The sequence below is a fragment of the Aulonocara sp. 'chitande type north' Nkhata Bay genome, linkage group LG22 (assembly GCF_057382095.1).
Source record: "Aulonocara sp. 'chitande type north' Nkhata Bay isolate Kocher_YH1m ecotype deep benthic linkage group LG22, A_spYH_male_GT1.1, whole genome shotgun sequence".
Classification (NCBI taxonomy): domain Eukaryota; kingdom Metazoa; phylum Chordata; class Actinopteri; order Cichliformes; family Cichlidae; genus Aulonocara; species Aulonocara sp. 'chitande type north' Nkhata Bay.
Window position 1 is genome coordinate 21380041 of NC_141364.1, and position 17259 is coordinate 21397299.

At 41.8% G+C, this 17259-nt stretch overlaps 2 protein-coding genes across 6 annotated transcripts in view; one reads left to right on the forward strand and one right to left on the reverse strand.

The window, feature by feature from the left end:
* Nucleotides 1-959: 959 nt before the first annotated feature.
* On the reverse strand, nucleotides 960-9660 carry dync1li1 (dynein, cytoplasmic 1, light intermediate chain 1). Of its 3 annotated transcripts, XM_086280278.1 has the most exons (14): nucleotides 9485-9538; nucleotides 9152-9225; nucleotides 7606-7720; nucleotides 7060-7176; nucleotides 6674-6904; nucleotides 6270-6424; nucleotides 5983-6076; nucleotides 5307-5442; nucleotides 5105-5216; nucleotides 4794-4853; nucleotides 4609-4653; nucleotides 4395-4482; nucleotides 4157-4279; nucleotides 960-2310 (listed from the first exon to the last, which is right to left on the reverse strand). In XM_086280278.1, the coding sequence occupies exons 4-14, from the start codon at nucleotides 7115-7117 to the stop codon at nucleotides 2192-2194; spliced, it is 1221 nt and encodes a 406-aa protein (XP_086136404.1). In that variant the 5' UTR covers nucleotides 7118-7176; nucleotides 7606-7720; nucleotides 9152-9225; nucleotides 9485-9538; the 3' UTR covers nucleotides 960-2191. The 3 variants fall into 3 exon arrangements, with proteins under 3 accessions (XP_086136404.1, XP_086136402.1, XP_086136403.1); XM_086280276.1 differs by lacking the exon at nucleotides 7606-7720 and having other exon boundaries at nucleotides 9485-9660; XM_086280277.1 differs by having other exon boundaries at nucleotides 7606-9225; nucleotides 9485-9559.
* A 960-nt stretch (nucleotides 9661-10620) lies between these two features.
* Nucleotides 10621-17259, forward strand: part of cpne4b (copine IVb) — a 28968-nt gene continuing 22329 nt past the window's right edge. Inside the window, exons 1-2 of one of the 3 annotated variants that reach the window (XM_086279762.1) lie at nucleotides 10621-10952; nucleotides 16152-16342. In XM_086279762.1, the coding sequence (XP_086135888.1) occupies nucleotides 16172-16342 (171 nt within the window). In that variant the 5' untranslated portion in view covers nucleotides 10621-10952; nucleotides 16152-16171. Of the gene's footprint in view, nucleotides 10958-16151; nucleotides 16343-17259 lie in introns of all 3 variants that reach the window. The other 2 variants (XM_086279761.1, XM_086279763.1) reach the window with 2 other exon arrangements.

A 17259-nucleotide genomic window follows, 5' to 3' on the forward strand; every position in this document is an offset into this window, starting at 1 on the left:
TATTTGATGATGAAAATGATGTTAGTTTGTAGTATGGCAATAAAAACATGAATTTGCATGTAGGTGTAATGATTCTCAGTGATGCAGCCAGACCAAATGAATACATGAGACTGCATTTCCATCATTTTGAGCTTTATTGTCTCAGCATGTGGAGCTAAAATCAAGAAACCAGCTCAGGCATGCATCAAAGTAACAATAATAATAATAATAATAATAATACACACTGCAAGTTATCATCTGCAGATTAGAATGTGAACCAGGCGTCTCCTGTAGCATTGTGTGTCAAACAGAAATCCACACCCTTTGCATGAATTTATCTGACATAATGTGATGTTCATATTCCTTCCAGTCTCTTATGTAAGCAGGTTTAAGAGTTTATTAAAGACATGAAACCTAGCATTTCATGTTAATCATGGGGGGAATGTAAGAATGGGAAGGACATGCAAGCTCTACAACAAGTCAGTGGATTTAAGCCCAAGACCCGGTTGCTATGTGGTAACAGTGCTGACCAATGCACCGATTCTAATAATGTGATGTGTTAAACCAACACTTTTGTGTAAGGGTTTATTCATTTGCTGTTCCTCAGAGTCTTTATAAATACTATATATTGTATAGTGTATATTCATGGTGGTCAAGGTAAAAAGTAAACCACTAGAAACACAATAAGAGCTTTTAATATGATTGTTGCTTCATGATCCCAATGGTATTTAATATTGTACTCTTTTGTTTGAGTCTTAGGACAAGCACTGCACTCAAAACAGTGTCTGAAAACACTTATGTTTCATCCACTTGCAAGTCATGTGCACCAAAGGCCACAACTGATATTTTTCATTCTTCAAAACAAAGGATAATCCAAGGTCACTTGCAGGTCACTGAAGCGGGTGGGCTCAACCTTCAGGTACCTAACTTAAGAGACTGCAGATTTTGTCTGTCAAAAAACAAAACGGAAGCCAGGTGGATGAATCCGAATAAATACAACTTTTATTTAACTGATTGACAGATCTGATTATACAAACGTCAACACAGAGATCTGAAATAACGGGACCGATCAGCGAGACAATGACTGTACATTCTTGTTGTGACCCCCCCCCCCCAAAAGCCATTCCCCTTGCCAGCAGTAACTATGGAACTTAATTGCTAGTGTTTCTGAACAACTAAAGCTCAGCTACACACCTACCCTCTGAAACCTTCCCTTTTTTCAGTGCACAGTCTGGTCTGTACCTCGAGGGGCAGTTTGGCCAATCGTCGGGTACCATGACAGAAGAGCTTGAGTGTCAGGTCTGTTGTTTGGTTTGTGTAGTAATGCAGGCTCTGTTGCTGCAATTAGAGTTTGCACTGTTTTAAGAGTTTCTAGTGTAAGAGCATAGTAATGTTTTTGTTTTGTTTTGTCATTTGGTTGAAATGCAAACAGCCAAAAAAATCTCTCGACGAAACATTTCTATTTGCCTCACTCTCATTCATACACACACACACACACACACACACACACACACACACACACACACACACACACACACACACACACACACACACACACACACACACACACACACACACACACACAAAACTAATATGTTTTTCCCCTTCATCATAAAAAACTTCTTGCAGTTTTTATGTCAGGCATTTTTCTTTTTCCTTCTTCTACACGTCTTCCTCTGGCCAAGTGTGACTTACCAGACATACATTAAACCCATGAACACACACACACACATTCATCCCTATGTTATTACCTAAGTGCAGTTTCATCATCATGCGCCCTCAGCGTTTCCTACAGTAAAAACACCACCTGTACCATCACAATCAGTGGATGGATAAAACACCATTGTTGTCGTTCTTGCAATCCAACCAACTCTCATCCCAGCCTTTACACCCCCATTGCCCCCCTCCCACTAACCATATACTTCTCATGTAACAGACCCTCTTGTATTTAAAAGAGACAAATACTTGTCCTTGGTGTAACAGCTGGGAAGAAAACAGGGAGTGAGCGGGAACAAAGTGTGGGTAAAGGGCGAGTTCGTCTCCTTTAGGAGAAAGTGAAGGAGAATGGGGAAGGGGGGGGACTGGTATGTCCACCCGTTCCCTTTTCCCTGCATCTTTATGACGAGGTGGAGAGTGAGAGTGGAGGGAAGAAGGGAGGCGGGCGGTGAGTGAAGTGCAGGGGATGGAGGGAAGGAGAGCAGGGTGCTGGTCTTCATGTGTCCTGCCCATCGGTGGCAGGGGTGTCGTTGGCATTGGACAAGTCAGAGTCAGTCTCTCGGCTGGCTATGCGGTCCAGCTCTGCCTGGACGTCGCTGAGGCCCAGCTTTGAACCTACAAATGTTAGCAGGGACGTACAAATCGGTGCTATGTCACAGAGTACACGATCAAATAAACAAGCCGCTTAGCCAATGCAGCAAATAGCAGTGCGTTTTCACAGCACTGAGTGGTTAACAATGCACAATGCAATAGAGAGAGAAAGAGGGAGAGAGAGAGAGTAAAAAAAAAAAGCTAAGTGCACATGGTTAAAATAAGAGCTGGGTAAGAAGCTGATCATTCATCATGGACAGTTATGAAAAGTAACATGATTTTAGTACTGTTAATGGATACTTTTCATCTATAATACAAGCAGACGACTGCACTGGTTTCAGTGGTCTCATTCTGTCTCAACTCATTTGCATGAGGAACCGCAGCGCTTCTGCTGCTCCTCAGGATAATGACAATAGGCTTATAAATTCAACAGAGGGAGCCAAGCCAACGATGCAAAGTGGTAAAATATGTTTTTCAAAGTCTTTATTAGTGCCATTCCTATCTACATATAGAAAGAGATCATTTACTTCTGTCCAGGTTTACACATTTGTGCAATAACTGTGTGATCATATCAATCCTATTTTAAAAGGCATCAAAGTACTGTATTCAACTGCCGTTGGCTCTTCTTGCACTTGTTATCTAAATTACACAGCAAAAGGCAATATATTAGAATATAAAGATTTTTATATAAATATACAATTTTTATATTAATATAAAGCTTTCATTTGAATATGAAAGTTTCCACAGTGTGTGCATGACGGCTGAAAACACCTGCATGTATGCTGGCTATACAAAGTAAGCTGTTTACAGCTATCGTGTTTTTAAGCGTATTTCCTTACTCAGCCTTACTCAGAATCATGTGCACTGACTTTGGCAGATGTTAGTGAAATGCAATGCAACATGCAAACAAATCATTCAAATTATTTAAAGTGAGAGAGTAACAAGAAGACAGGGGTATTAGGGAAAAGGGAAAATAAATGGGATGCGACTGTCATTAAAATCCATTCATCCTTGTCTTCCTGGTTTACTGCTGGTAATCTTCACATTTTGTAGATGTGCTCCTAGCCACAAAAATCAGCACATTTATTCTATTACATATTCGATCATTGAGACTAATCTCTGAAGGCAAAATTTAGGCATATGGCGGAGAAGTAATTAAATAGCCATGGGATCATCTCCTGGACCCCTACTTTAGTTCTCAGCTTGGGGAAACTTATATATAGACATAACCTCCCTATTGAAAGGATAGATCATGAGTAAATAAATTAACATAAACAGAAAGCCCGCAGCCCAGTCTCTGTCTTTATACGAGAAGTAAATAGTGATACAGGAGGACTGATCCCAGCAATACTCCTGCTTTGGATGCTGGAAAAGGCGTGTCAAAAGAATAAATGGGTGCTCTCGGTGTCATACACAAGCAATAATGATGAGAAATATCTTGCTCACACACACCTTAACGTGGCCAGCATCCTCTGCCTAGTGCATACACACACAAACACACACACACACACATTATGAATGGCGTTAACAGTGAGACTGCACACAAGATGGTGAGGGTTAGTTAAGAAGGACAAGACGTTCACACGGAGCTACAAACAGACAGAGACGACGGTGATGGGTGTAGGTTTGTGCAACTTGTAGATGCACACAGGCCCTTTAATGACTGTCTTTATTAAGGGTTGTGTTTACGTCTGGAGTGTGAGGATGAGAGTCAAGAGGAAGGATGGCAAACAGGTGACAAAAACAAACAGAAGCTCAGGTGATGAGTACTGAATAAATATGCGATGTCTTCAAAGACAGCTGAATAACAGGTCACTTCTATTCAGGGGTACAAAAGCAGAGCGCTTCCAACACCTCAGCGCGTTCTCACCTGACTTCCGTACAGTTCCCGGTGTATTGTTGCCACCACCTGGTGTGCCGGGCCCTGCCGTCCCCGCTTTCTTTGTCAGTAGACTGTTGAAGAAATTGGCTAGCACACCCTCACTAGTCTGACCTGCAGCATAATGAGACTCGAGTTAAAAAACACGCGCACAGACGTACAAACAGAAGCGCACTTAGAGAGAAACCGACACGCGCGTCTGTGCGCAAGGACGAAATGCCTGGCATACCGGACTGTGGCATAGCATTTGCTACGTTGGCCGCTGCAGAGCGATTACTCGTCCTCGGAGAGCCCGTGGGTGCCCTGCTTGTGGTGTCCTATATTAGGGAGAAAAGAAAAAAAAAAAACAAGTTTCATACATAAGGACACTGGAGGGAGCTTTCTGTTATCATGTGAGCCAAAACTTGGGAGGAAAAAATAAATAAATAAAATGGACCGCTCACCACTGGTCGTCCTGCTGTCACAGCGGGCTGTTTGGCGAGCAGCGACTGTAAATTAGAGCACAACATGCACACGCACTCGAATTAGCCCTTCATTAACATATTAAAACCCTCAAGTGTGAGTTAATTTGAGCACCTGCAAGCAGTAAAACCCAAATAGCATCGACACCGGTGAAATGTTTTCTGACCTGCAGCTTTACCAGAAACACTTGGTCGTCTTCTGCCTGAATCTCCTTTTCGTGTACAATCTAATGAAAGTAAAGAGAAAAAAAAACAAAACACAACATATAAATGTATCAATGTTTTTTTGCTTCTTTGTAGCTCAAAAGCAACTGGATTTGACCAAAAATGATTGTGACCCTCTGCAGGGACATTAAAGGTTAGTGCAACCGCTATGAACTGTAAAAATGATGGCTTGTGGTAGCATATGATATTATAATAGTAATCTAAGTGTGACTTGGTGGGATTAACTGGCATAAGAGGATGTTTCAGCATGTACCTTTCTGACTGGTGGCTTAACTATTACATCCTCGAAGCTGTCCTCTGCTTTTATTGTCTGGAAGTTCTCATGAAGTATGGCGATCTTTTTCTCGTTGTCCCAACCTGATGGACTGGTGGAGGGGGGAGACTTGGTTACAAACCAGATACAGGTGGTGCCCACAGCACTTTAAATATGCACATGTGCGCAAAACCCTGCTTACATAAAGACTGCATCTCTTTCCACCACTTGCGCAGGGCAGTGGAATGGAAAGCCATAGAGTCTGTGGACCAGGTATTTATACAGGATGTCCAGGTTCTTCATTTCCTTCACTGATGTGTAAAGCAGAGAGGCGCCGTCTGACACAGCTGTCAAGGATGTTTTCAACACTCCAATATCTAGAGCCAGAAACAATGATAAACACTAACAAAAACAAAATTCTTTTAATAACAGTGACACAACTGAAAAACCCAATTCTGGCTTATAATTGCTACAGGGGCACAAAAGAACTGAGGCAGCGTGCAATTATTTTAGTCTTTGTGCTCGTTTTTAAACACAATAAACATGAAAAATGAAATCCTGCTTTCACTCACTATTGACTGAGTGAAATTATGCAGAGAAACAAACAACTTGAAGCAATACTGGGTGAACTCTGACAATGACTGAACTCGGTCTGCAAAAATAAATGAAAACACCGTCAACAGTTCAACTTTTAACAGCTTACACTGCCAGGGAAATCCTATGGACAAAACACCTCATAGAAGGCAACAGACAAAATGTAAAGCTCCACAGCCATGTAAAGACACTGCATATGCACCACATTTTTATTATGTTCTCTACAACAGTACGACTTTTGCGTTACAGGTTGCGCTAGCCATCAGTTTGTTAAGGAAGGATACACTGCAGACAGAAACGTCTGATGTGGAACTGGATGAAATCCAGGTGTTCGTCTCTGTAGTCGTGCTCTTTTTCCAGTGTGCTGATAGCATCGCACTGAGGAACGGATAAACAGACGCCAGAGTTGAATGCTTGTACAGAGATGCAAAAAATAAGCACTGTGTTGCTATGACATGAAACCTTTCCTGCTAAAAAAAACCAAAACAAACAATAGACCCAAAACTCCATCTTAAAATTACACATGCTACAAGTTTTGCAGCGTGTGGAGGAAAAACAGTGTTATGTGTACCTTTGTGCAGACCACCACTACTGGTATTCCCAGGTTGTGTGTAAGTGTGTTGTCTCCTAAGGGCAGCAGCACGCTCTCTTCTTCTTCACTCCTCCTCTGCGGTGCTCCATCCTCCCCGGTACCCGGCTCTGTGTACTCCTGGAACTGCTTTACCACTGCGTGCAAATGCAAGCAAACACCGTTATGGTGCACAGACAGATAAGCAATTATTGGGACCTTGAAGAGGTCAGTTTTTAAAAACCTCCTGTTAGAATTCTTCTAATGAACCTCTTTAGACAAACCCATTTAAGTCTTTTACAAAGATGCCACTTCTCTGAGTAACATTTAATATTTCTAAGATCAATTTTTGTGAAGAAATTATGATTTATCTACTTCTAAGTCTGACTGCTGTCAGTATGACTCACGTCTGTGCTCCAGCTCCCGCAGCTTTTCTGGGGGGACTCGGAGTTTGTCAATGTGTTCCCTAGCAACGGCGGCCCACTTCTGGAGAGAGTCCAGGGCGTTCCAAGGCCGCGACATGTCAACCGTTATCAGGAGCAACGTGTTGTCGATAGAGTCCACCGGTACAGCTACTCCCTGTAGACCCTTATGGTAAAGGTCTCCGTCTAACACCCAAGCATTACATCTAGTGTGGTCTAAATACACAAACACACACAAAGCAGGTTCAAGTAAACATTCCGATACAGCCTCCTGATATATTCAGCGCTCGAGTTTACTCTGCAGTCACAAAAACAGAAGCACAGTAAGACTCTGTAATTTGTTTTGTGAACAGCAGGCGTTTGCAGGTTACCATCAATGTCATCGTCGTGAACACTGAAGTAGAGATATTCCAGGCCACGGCCTTTCATGTACTCTTCAACCCCTTGTAGCTTTGCAACCAAAGTGGTCTTTCCCGAGCCCACCTCACCTAAACACACATAAAGTCAGTACATAACATACAGTAAATATAACCAGTCAAACACAATATGCACCCCCCCAATCAGATACAACAACACAAGAACAGAAAATAAATAAATAAATTTGGAAAAAGCATTTTAAGTGGCATGAAAACTGAGGTCTACCAATACACTACAGGCCTGTTTCAGGTATACAATTTGATAATTAACCTCCATCTGGTGTTATGAGCTGCACATAATTCAAAGGTAATACCTATAATATTAATATATAGGAAGCATTTTCCTATAGGGAAGGTGTGCCACAAAAATTGCTTTCTTTGCCTAACCAGCAAACTTCAAATGTATTATTAATAAGACAGGCGACAGGGTGGTTAGCACAGTCTCCTCACAGCAAGAAGCTCCTGGATTCTAGGGCCTTTCTGTGTGGAGTTTAGACTCACCGGTGTGTCTGTGTCTATGTTAGCCCTGTGACAGACTGGCAGGCTGCCCAGGGCATACCTTGCCTCTCGCCCTATGACAGCTGGGATAGGCTCCAGCCCCCCTGCAACCCTGACTCTAATAGGTGGAAGAAAATGAATGGATAGATGTTACAGAAAAGACAAAACGCATCAGCCTGATTAGAACACATTATATAGATTATGTGTTTTATGGTTCTTTTCTGCATGTTTACTACTAGTTTTAGTTTATTCCTCGAATGTGCCCCTCACTTTTGACTATGATCCCAACGATGTCTTATTGAAAGGATCACTGCATATAAACAGGTATGAATGATATATGATTAAATTTGTGTCCTTTATATCACGATATATACACTTATATTTAATGTGTGTTTTATGCAAATTGTGAAGAACTATGAAACTGTGTTTTAAAAAAAATATACTGTAAAAAATTAAATCCTTTTTTTAGCGTTTAAAATGTAATTTAACAATAACAGACATGAAATGGCATTAGCTATTACCTTCATCAAATTAGTCTTTTTTTGTCATACATTTTCACTACGTTTTGTCTGGTAAATAAATAAATGCATAAAAACTCAATGGCACAAATAAGATTCCATTGAAACTACATTTAGAAAACTCTGAACTGAAACAAAAAAAAAAACTGTCTATGGTTAATATATATGTATTTTTTGCTTATGTCACAGAGGTTATTGTTTTAAAGAGCGATCTAAGGACGATACAATATGCTGTGCATATGTGGAGACATTTAAGCAGTTCCTGCTATCCTCTTAGCTGACACAAAAGCATTGTTATTGTATGTGATTAGGTCAGAGCTGCATCCATTCCTGCTCGCTGCCATATTAACTTACACCGACAGGGGGACTCAACGCATCATAAAGCAGTGCTGATGATGTTGTCACAGGTAGCATTATAGTCAAATGGCCTCTCGCCGTCATTGTACACGGGTATAGCTGTCTGATTAGCTGGAATGGGTGTGCGGGCTGCGGATTATCCCGGACGGATGTGCCGACAGTGTGTTTTGTGTCGTGGCACGAGAACGGAGCGAGACAGGGAGGCACCCTGTCCGCTTCACCCACGCGGAGCTCTGTGGTCCTGCACAATAAAACAACAACAACACAGTCCGCTGGTCTGTCCCGTCCACTCACAATCATCTCTGCCTAGCTGCTGCTAGCATCGCTGACTGCTAGAATGACTTGCAGGCTTTCAAAGCGGCTGTATTAGCTTACATATCATTGTGTGTGTGTGTGTGTGTGTGTGTGTGTGTGTGTGTGTGTGTGTGTGTGCGCGCGCGCGCGCGCGTACATGACCGCGCGCCAGTGCAGGCGCTCACAAAATACACCTGTCTCCATCTCTCCTCAGCTAGCCCACGCATCAACAACAAAGCCTCATCAGTCCAAAGAGATGCTAGCTTAGCAGGAAAATTAAGTCTAACTGCTCGGATGAGGTGATCACCAGCTCCTTGGCTGTTGGAGCTAACGGTGCCTACTGGTTAGCCAGGAGAGTGCAGACAAACACAGATACCCACCCATGACCAGGACATTTTTCCCAGACGGTAGCTTTGATCTTGAATGGGTTGACACTTCGCTCAGGATTGTGGACCTGCACACAGAGCATCCCCGTTACAACACGCCCAAACATGCTTGTTCATTCATTCACAAACAAACGACTGACAGCGAGAAGCTAAAACAAGCTAGTAGTAATGCTGCTGCTGCTGTGTCACCAGTGCCCAGTCTGGTGCTGATGCTAGCTAGCCTCGTTAGCAGGCTAGCTGTCAAACCATCCTTATTCCAGCACAGTGGACTCTCCGCGCCCCCAAATTCTGCTCCCAATAAACCAGCTCTAATCAGCCATCGCCCACCATAAGTTCTGCCCATCATCCTCTTCTGGATTGGAGTTCTCCAGTGTGCTCCTAGGTCCAGTTGAATTGGAGGATAATAGTGCACTCCTCCCTGAAGTCGCCATCTTCGCAGGGCTTGGAAACCGAACGGAGCGCCCGGATGTAGCAGCAGAGCGCTAACCTAGCCCGGCCCGGGGCGTGGTCCGCCCGCACAAAGCTGCTGTCCCTGCTCCAGACATGAAATGATCTCAGCCACAGGGCAGTGTGACACAACCCCAGGCAAAGTCCACATGCAGTGTTTCTGCATTATTCAAAATAAATCTGTGTAAAACCAACAACACACATAATAATAATAATAATAATAATAATAATAATAATAATAATAATAATAATACAAGTATGGGCTGTACGGAAATAACTGGGTTTCTTTTTCTCGTCATTTTGTTCCAAATAAATAATCGTGTTTCCAAAAGAAGCTAAAAAAAACCCCGTCTTTTAGACAAAATATCCTCTTAAATGTGCTGCATCCAGAATCAGTGCCTTGATTTGTGAATATTGGGGCATCAGGCCTAAGTCTATAAGGAGATAAAGCGATAATTCCGTGTAGGAATTGGATGGACTTCAAATCGACAGTTCAGGCCTTTAAAAGCTGTACAGCACAAAAATGAGCTAAACTAAACTAAACTAAGTTAAAACGACTTAGAGCTTATTATTTAAAATTTTCTTTTTAAATTAAATTTCAAAGAAATTTAGGTGTGTTATACCACATTATATAAGTGAACTTCCACCTGAAAACGCTGCAAGGAGTTAAATCTTTATGCATTTGTAATTTCGTAAATAAAATAACATTTAAAAGCTAAAGTAATCGTGAGGATTTCTGCGTGCAATTCCCAGCAGGGAGAAGCAATAGTGGCCTGAATATAAAATGTGATTATTAGCAGCCAAATAGGGCTCACGCAGATTGAACGTCTCTCTGCTGGGCTCAGAGTGAATCTTCGACTGCCAAGCTGTATCAGGTGTGTGGTCACCGCCACAACAAAACCAGCGAGGCGCATCAGAGCTGAGAACAGCGCATGCAGTTCACGAGTGCTGCAGTTCATCACAGCCACCGCAAGATGGCGCTGACACACTGCGGTGGAAAGCCGCAGATCCCCGGGCACGGCGCTCTCTCAGTGGCCCCCGATGGAGCCAACGGATTACAAACTCCTGTTAAGTGGCGCACCGTCCTCCTCCTCCCCATCTTTCACCTAGAGTAAAGCCAGGCGGACGGAGCGCCTCCTTACCGAGCTCGAACTGTGGGAACTGGGAATCAGCGTTGACTGTCAGCGAGCTCGAGCTCTGCAGTGTAGGGGGATAGAGAAGGAGGTGGTGTGAGGAGGAGAACATTATAGACAAAGACAGTGAGATGGGTCCGGAGGCTGTGAGGTATTCGTGATTGTCAAGTAAACGGCGGTGAAGTTGTCCTGCTCCGCACGGATCTTTCCTTCAGGTGAGGTGAGTTTTCTCTCTCTGCCGGAGCACCCGGGTGGTTAATGTCTCACTCACGGGTGGTTACAAATATCCGCCCCCGAATAATTTTCTGTATTGTCCTGCAAGTGACATATACGATGCATGTGTTGGTGTTATAGAAAGAGGAGAAAATGAACAGCTTGCGGGACTTTGTGGGTGCATGAATTTGTTCTGAAGAATGAAACAACCAGGGAGAAACTAATAAACCTACAAATCCTATTAATTTTTTAACAAAATTGTTATTCTGAAAAAGGGAGTTGGGGTATTCTCTCTTTGAAATAGTGGAAACCACGGTGCAGGCTTCACTTATAAGCCTCTGCTTTAATTGTATTCTCCTGGTGTGCTATATGAGAAGATAACCTCTGTGAGAGGAAAAGATCCATCTCATTCCCCGGTCCCTCTTAATTTTCCTCTCTCCCCTCTGCTTCATTCTTCCTCACTTGCCTGCCTCACCATAGTTATTTCCCTATAATCCTCCCCCCTTCTCACAACCTCCGTCTCCCTCACTCTCCCTAGTCCTCCTTCTCTGCCGGCTCTAATAACACTGCAAGTTTGCAGCACCAGAAATCTTCACTAGACTATAGCTTTTCCCAGTCCCAGCGAGCTTTTAGTTGAAAATGTCCCCTTCACCTCCAATGGCCGATGGTCTTTAATTGGTTGCATAACATGCCACATGCCTCTTTAGGTTGTGTTGCTTGTGCAGTGGCTGTTACTCCCTTTGCTTGATAATCGATACGTAACGGAGCAATTACAGCACTTGAGTGTCAGGGACCTTTATGTGACTGAATCATTGATGCCACATCAGTCACAGTCACTGTACACATGTGCATTTGTGGTGAGCAGCTACATGCACAGAGTCAAGAGTCATCAAGGCGCAAGCTCTAACGATGTTACTGTACATGCAGAAAAAGAGCTCGGAGTTCAAGGCTGCTATAAGTTAGGTCATTTTTGCTCATGTGCTTTCTGTTAAATATTTGAAACAAGTTTCAAATTCTTTATTTGAACAAACATGAAAAAATATTACTGTATTCAAAGTGGGCTCCGTAACACATAAACCTTGACAAAAACATTTGTATCACTCTGTGTTACCTTAATATCGCTGTAAAAAAAAAAAGATGGCAAATCATCCAAGCCATACTGAAAAATCTTTTTTTTTTTAATTTTTTTTTTAATAAATTTTATTTTCAGTCACAGCAGCATGTTAACAACAAAACATTGAACATACAGTAGTTTGCTGTTCAGTATTTACAATACCCCAAAAGATAACAGAAATAGAGAAGGAAAAAACAAACAAACAAACCAAAGAAACCCCTACAAAACAACAAAAAACAAACAAACAACAACAAACAAATAGAAAAATAAAATGTATAAGGGACATTCAGCGTACAGTTAGCTATGATAGCGATATAGAGATATGGTATCTGGTCATGATAAGGTGGTCATTTTAAATGTTTCCATGTACATCAAGAATGGCTGCCATGCCCTAAGAAATTTGGTGGTTGAACCTGCCAGTGTATATCTCATCTTTTCTAAATGTAAAAACCTCATGAGCTCCTCAAGCCACTGTTCATGTGTGGGAGGAGCTTCCTGCTTCCATCTTAAAAGTATAAGGCGCCTTGCGATAAGTGAAGCAAAGGCAATAGAATTCGAATAGCATTTTGGCAAAGTGATGTCTTGAGGTATCACCCCAAAGATAGCCGTTAGAGCAGAAGGATCATATTTAACGTTATACATCTCTGACAGAGTGTTAAATATAGACACCCAATAGATATGAAGATTGGGGCATGTCCAAAAGGTATGAAGGAGCGAACCTGTTTCTGCTTTACATCTGTTACACAGAGGGTCAGCTCCTGGATAGAACTTGGCTAACTTTTCCTTGGAGATATGTAATCGGTGTAGGACCTTAAATTGAAGGAGCCCATGCCTGGCACATATCGAAGAAGAGTGTACCCTCTGGAGAAAAGATTGCCAGAGCTCATCTGTTATAGTCATCCCAAGGTCTTTCTCCCACTGTGCTTTAAGGATGAAGAGAGAAGGAGATTGAAGATCTAATAGTATAGCATAGATTTCTTTAATCGCCCCTCTCTTATGAACGTTTATATTAATAATTTTATCCAAAGAAGTTTCCTCAGGTAGTTCCGGAAATGAAGGAAATCGACTCTTTACAAAGTGACGAATTTGTAAATAGCGGAAAAAATGTTGCCGAGGAACATTAAACTGCTTCAGGAGCTGCGTGAATGAGGCAAAAATCCCATCTACAAAAAGGTCTTTGATATTTCTAAGGCCATTACTTTCCCATATTTTAAAGGCAGAGTCCATCATGGAGGGTGGGAACATATGGTTTGAGCAGATAGGTGCTTTAATTGACATTAAGTGTAACCCCAACCTTTTCCTACATTGCACCCAGATTCTGAGCGAGTCATACAACAAAGGGTTACGTTTATAGGTGTATAGTTCTAATGGGAGAGCTGAACTCAACAAAGCTGATAGGCAAATTTTGCCACAATTGGATGACTCAATTTGGAGCCAAGCTGGAGAGCAAGTGTTTTTGACAGTATTTTTAAATCTACATTTAAGAGTGATATAGGACGATATGATGAACACTCTAATGGATCCTTATTTGGCTTCAATAGGAGTGAGATGGTCATACTGAAAAATCTTGAGGTGTGATATGAGAATTTGCTGTCACCTCTGGATATGTGCAACGCATGTGACAAGTGAGGCAGATTCTGCACGCCGCCCTCATACAGTGGATCTTGCTGAAGAAGTCTTCCACATCCACACTTCACTATCAGTGTCATCTGCTGTCAACTGGAACAGAGAGACATCTGCTCTTTCCCCCTCCCCCACACACACACACACACACACACACACACACACACACACACACACACACACACACACACACACACACACACACACTATCAGCCGGTTATACATACACAAATGTATGCCAGTGCACGCGGGCACGTACAGCTGACTACATGCCACTCACTCACGGGTCTGTTGTAAGTCACACACCTGCCCTTTGGCTCCCTCCTCCGTCCATTTGTCTGTGTACAGCCCATTCGCTGCACTCAGCTAAAAATAATCAGCATCACACACATGGAACATGAATTATGGAAGAAACGAAGGAAAGAGAGAGAGACATTCAGGTCAGAGTCAGACCCAATTCCAACAGCTTCACTCCCCAAGGACGACACTAGACCACTCCATTAATATGCCGTTTGTATCATCTACCGTATCAGACCTGTGGTTATCCTTTAGTTTGGACTAAGTGGACCGAGGCTGCCCAACGGTTCGCCCTAAAGCTTTATGCACATTACAAGCTGCGAAGCTGGATCCATACAGTTTCATGAGATTAATTATGCATGTGATGCAGTGTTTCCAATATAGCAGTCATAAATCTAAAGCTTATTATAAATAAGTGTTAGCTTTACAACCAACATCAGCTGCTGTAACCTTTGAATAAAGAGCTTATATTGCTGCTTTGTATTTTCAATATGCTTGCTATTCTGTATATATATGTATATATGTATATATGTATATCAAGAATGATTGAAGATTTTCAGAAACACTTTTCTTAAAAAAGTTGCCCTCCTACTGTATATCCCTATATATTGCGTGGGCTTATTAAAGATGATATAATGGGAGCTTCATTGCTTCATTGCTAAGCTAAGATTGACCTGCCCTGGTTGTAGCTTAAAAGAGTGGTATTGATCCTCTCATCAGACTATTGATAGGAAGGCAATTAGTTCCCAATATGTTGAAGTACTCCTTTAAAGACTCGGAAATGGTGAAAATGGGTGAAGAAATGCAGGGGAGTAAAGCCCACCATATCCCAGTATGCATACAGTACTGCAGGTTAGGTGTATTTGAAAGATGAGAGGGTTGTCATTTATTTAGTTATTTATTTACTAAACTACTGAGTACAGCTGTTTATTCTGCTTCTTGTGCCAGAGACAGTGTTGGCATTTCAACCAGTATAGTCAAAGCACTTATCCCGATCATCTTTTTCCACATTATCTTATGTAGAAAGTAAGAAAGTGCATATCAAACAGCACACATAAATGCTAGTGTGGATATATGTGACATGCCAAATCAAGCCTCACTGATTTTGACTTTACAAGCTTTTACTTTAAGAACTTTAAAGGTGTAATTCCTCAAACAGGTTCAACACACTAATTAGGAGTGGCAAATTGAGTCTGCAGAACCCACACAGTCCTGAGAGTAACTTTAAACAAAACACTTATGTGGGTGGTTGATTGATGCGTAGAGTTATCCCTTTGAACATGTTAAATTTTATTCAGATCATTGCTGGTGTTGGAATAGAATAACTCACCTTGACTAAATGGAAGGTGGCAGATATATTTGGGCATTTTTTATTTATTTCTTTTTTTGGTGTAATGATGTGTCACTTTCTTGCAGAGTGTAACTATAAGACGTGATTCATTATGAATGGTTCGTTTCACATGACTATGGCAAAAAAAGTTTAAAAAAATCTCTGTGTCACAGTAATTAGATACTTGACAATATTCTATTTAGGGATGTGAACATTATACACGCGGCGGAAACCTGAGGAGAAACCCGGCAATATATTCTGGTTACTCAGCATAGCTCACTGTATTCCTGTGAGCGTGCACACCGGTTTGTTTGCATGCATGTGCTTCCTTGTGTTCCTCAACATTATGCATACATACATACATACATAACGTTTGCATTAACATTTGTAAATGGACTTCCGTGCAAATGTGTGTTAATGCTACACAATATATGTGCATTTGTGTACATTTGTGGACCTTGCCTGTAATTCAGAGGTTTAGAGTCCCTGACCTTGAACAGTTTGAGAGCTGTTTGCTTAGTCAGGGCCACTGCATCTGCTCATGTCAAGGCAAAACAACAGGGATAATGCTCTGCAGTGCACGTGATTTTTTCCCCATCTATCTATCTATCTATCTATCTATCTATCTATCTATCTATCTATCTATCTATCTATCTATCTATCTATCTATCTATCTATCTATCTATCTATCTATCTATCTATCTATCTATCTATCTATCTATCTATCTATCTATCTATCTATCTATCTATCTATCTATCTATCTATCTATCTATCTATCTCTTGTACAAATCTACAAAGTACAAATCAACCCCATCTTTTCTTCTCTTTCATTTCAGTGTGTGATTGCGCGTTCAGCATGAGTAACATCTATGAGTCTGCAGAGGCCACGCTGGGCTTCATCAGCTCTCCGTGCCTGACCAAAGTGGAGCTGAGAGTGGCCTGCCGGGGCATCTCGGATCGTGACGCCCTTTCCAAACCCGACCCGTGTGTGGTGTTGAAGATGCAGTCACACGGCCAGTGGTTTGAGGTACAGTAATTGGATGGGAGGAGGGGTGAGAGGTACGGCGTGTAAATGTTTGATAGCCAGAAAATAGAGGTTTAATGGTCGGGCGGAGCCATCTGTGGAGTGTTTATTATTCTGAAGTGTCCTCTCTCGTGATGCTGATTCTACCCAGGGTAAGACACTCTGGTAAGAGCTGCAGGTGTCCGAGAGTCTGTACGAGTCTGTACGTGGGCGCAGTTTCATATCTCATTGTTGTTCTGTTATAAATTAGATCGCTATTTCAACTATTGCTTTGGTGGATTATTTTCCTTTTACTCTTGTTGTGGGGGTCCACAGAGATGATTGAACAGCCCAATGTTATTCACCTAGTAATATAACATTGTGACCTCTATATTTGGGCTTTGAACACTTTCACAAATACTTTAACTTTGGTCTCTGTATAATTTTCTTTTGCTTCTAATATACACTTGACACATTTTTCATTTTCAGTAAAAGCCATGGCACACTCTACGCAATTTGCCCATAACCTGATGTGTGTGACTGTGGGGCTCAAGTGCATTCATCATCTCTTCAGGTTCTATGGCAAACAATTCCTTGTGAATTTCTCCGCAGACAGCACTTGAAATTACTCAAGCACGTAATTGAATTCATGTTTGACTAAATGATTGCGTGTAATCAAGAACCCGAGCTATCGTGCAGAGCTGTGATTGTGTCGCTAACCTTCCTCCTACTAAACTGAGAGTTATGTTTGGTTCTTATAAATTATGGATGTTAATCGTCAAAGAGGTCACCAGAAAGCATGACTATTGTCGGCTGGGCTAAAGAGTTTATTTATCTATCCAAATATTTCTGTCATCTAGGAATTGAAAGCACGATCTTAAAGCATACTTTTTGCAGCATTTCCCAAAACAGCTCATACATGGAGCAACGTAATTAACCTT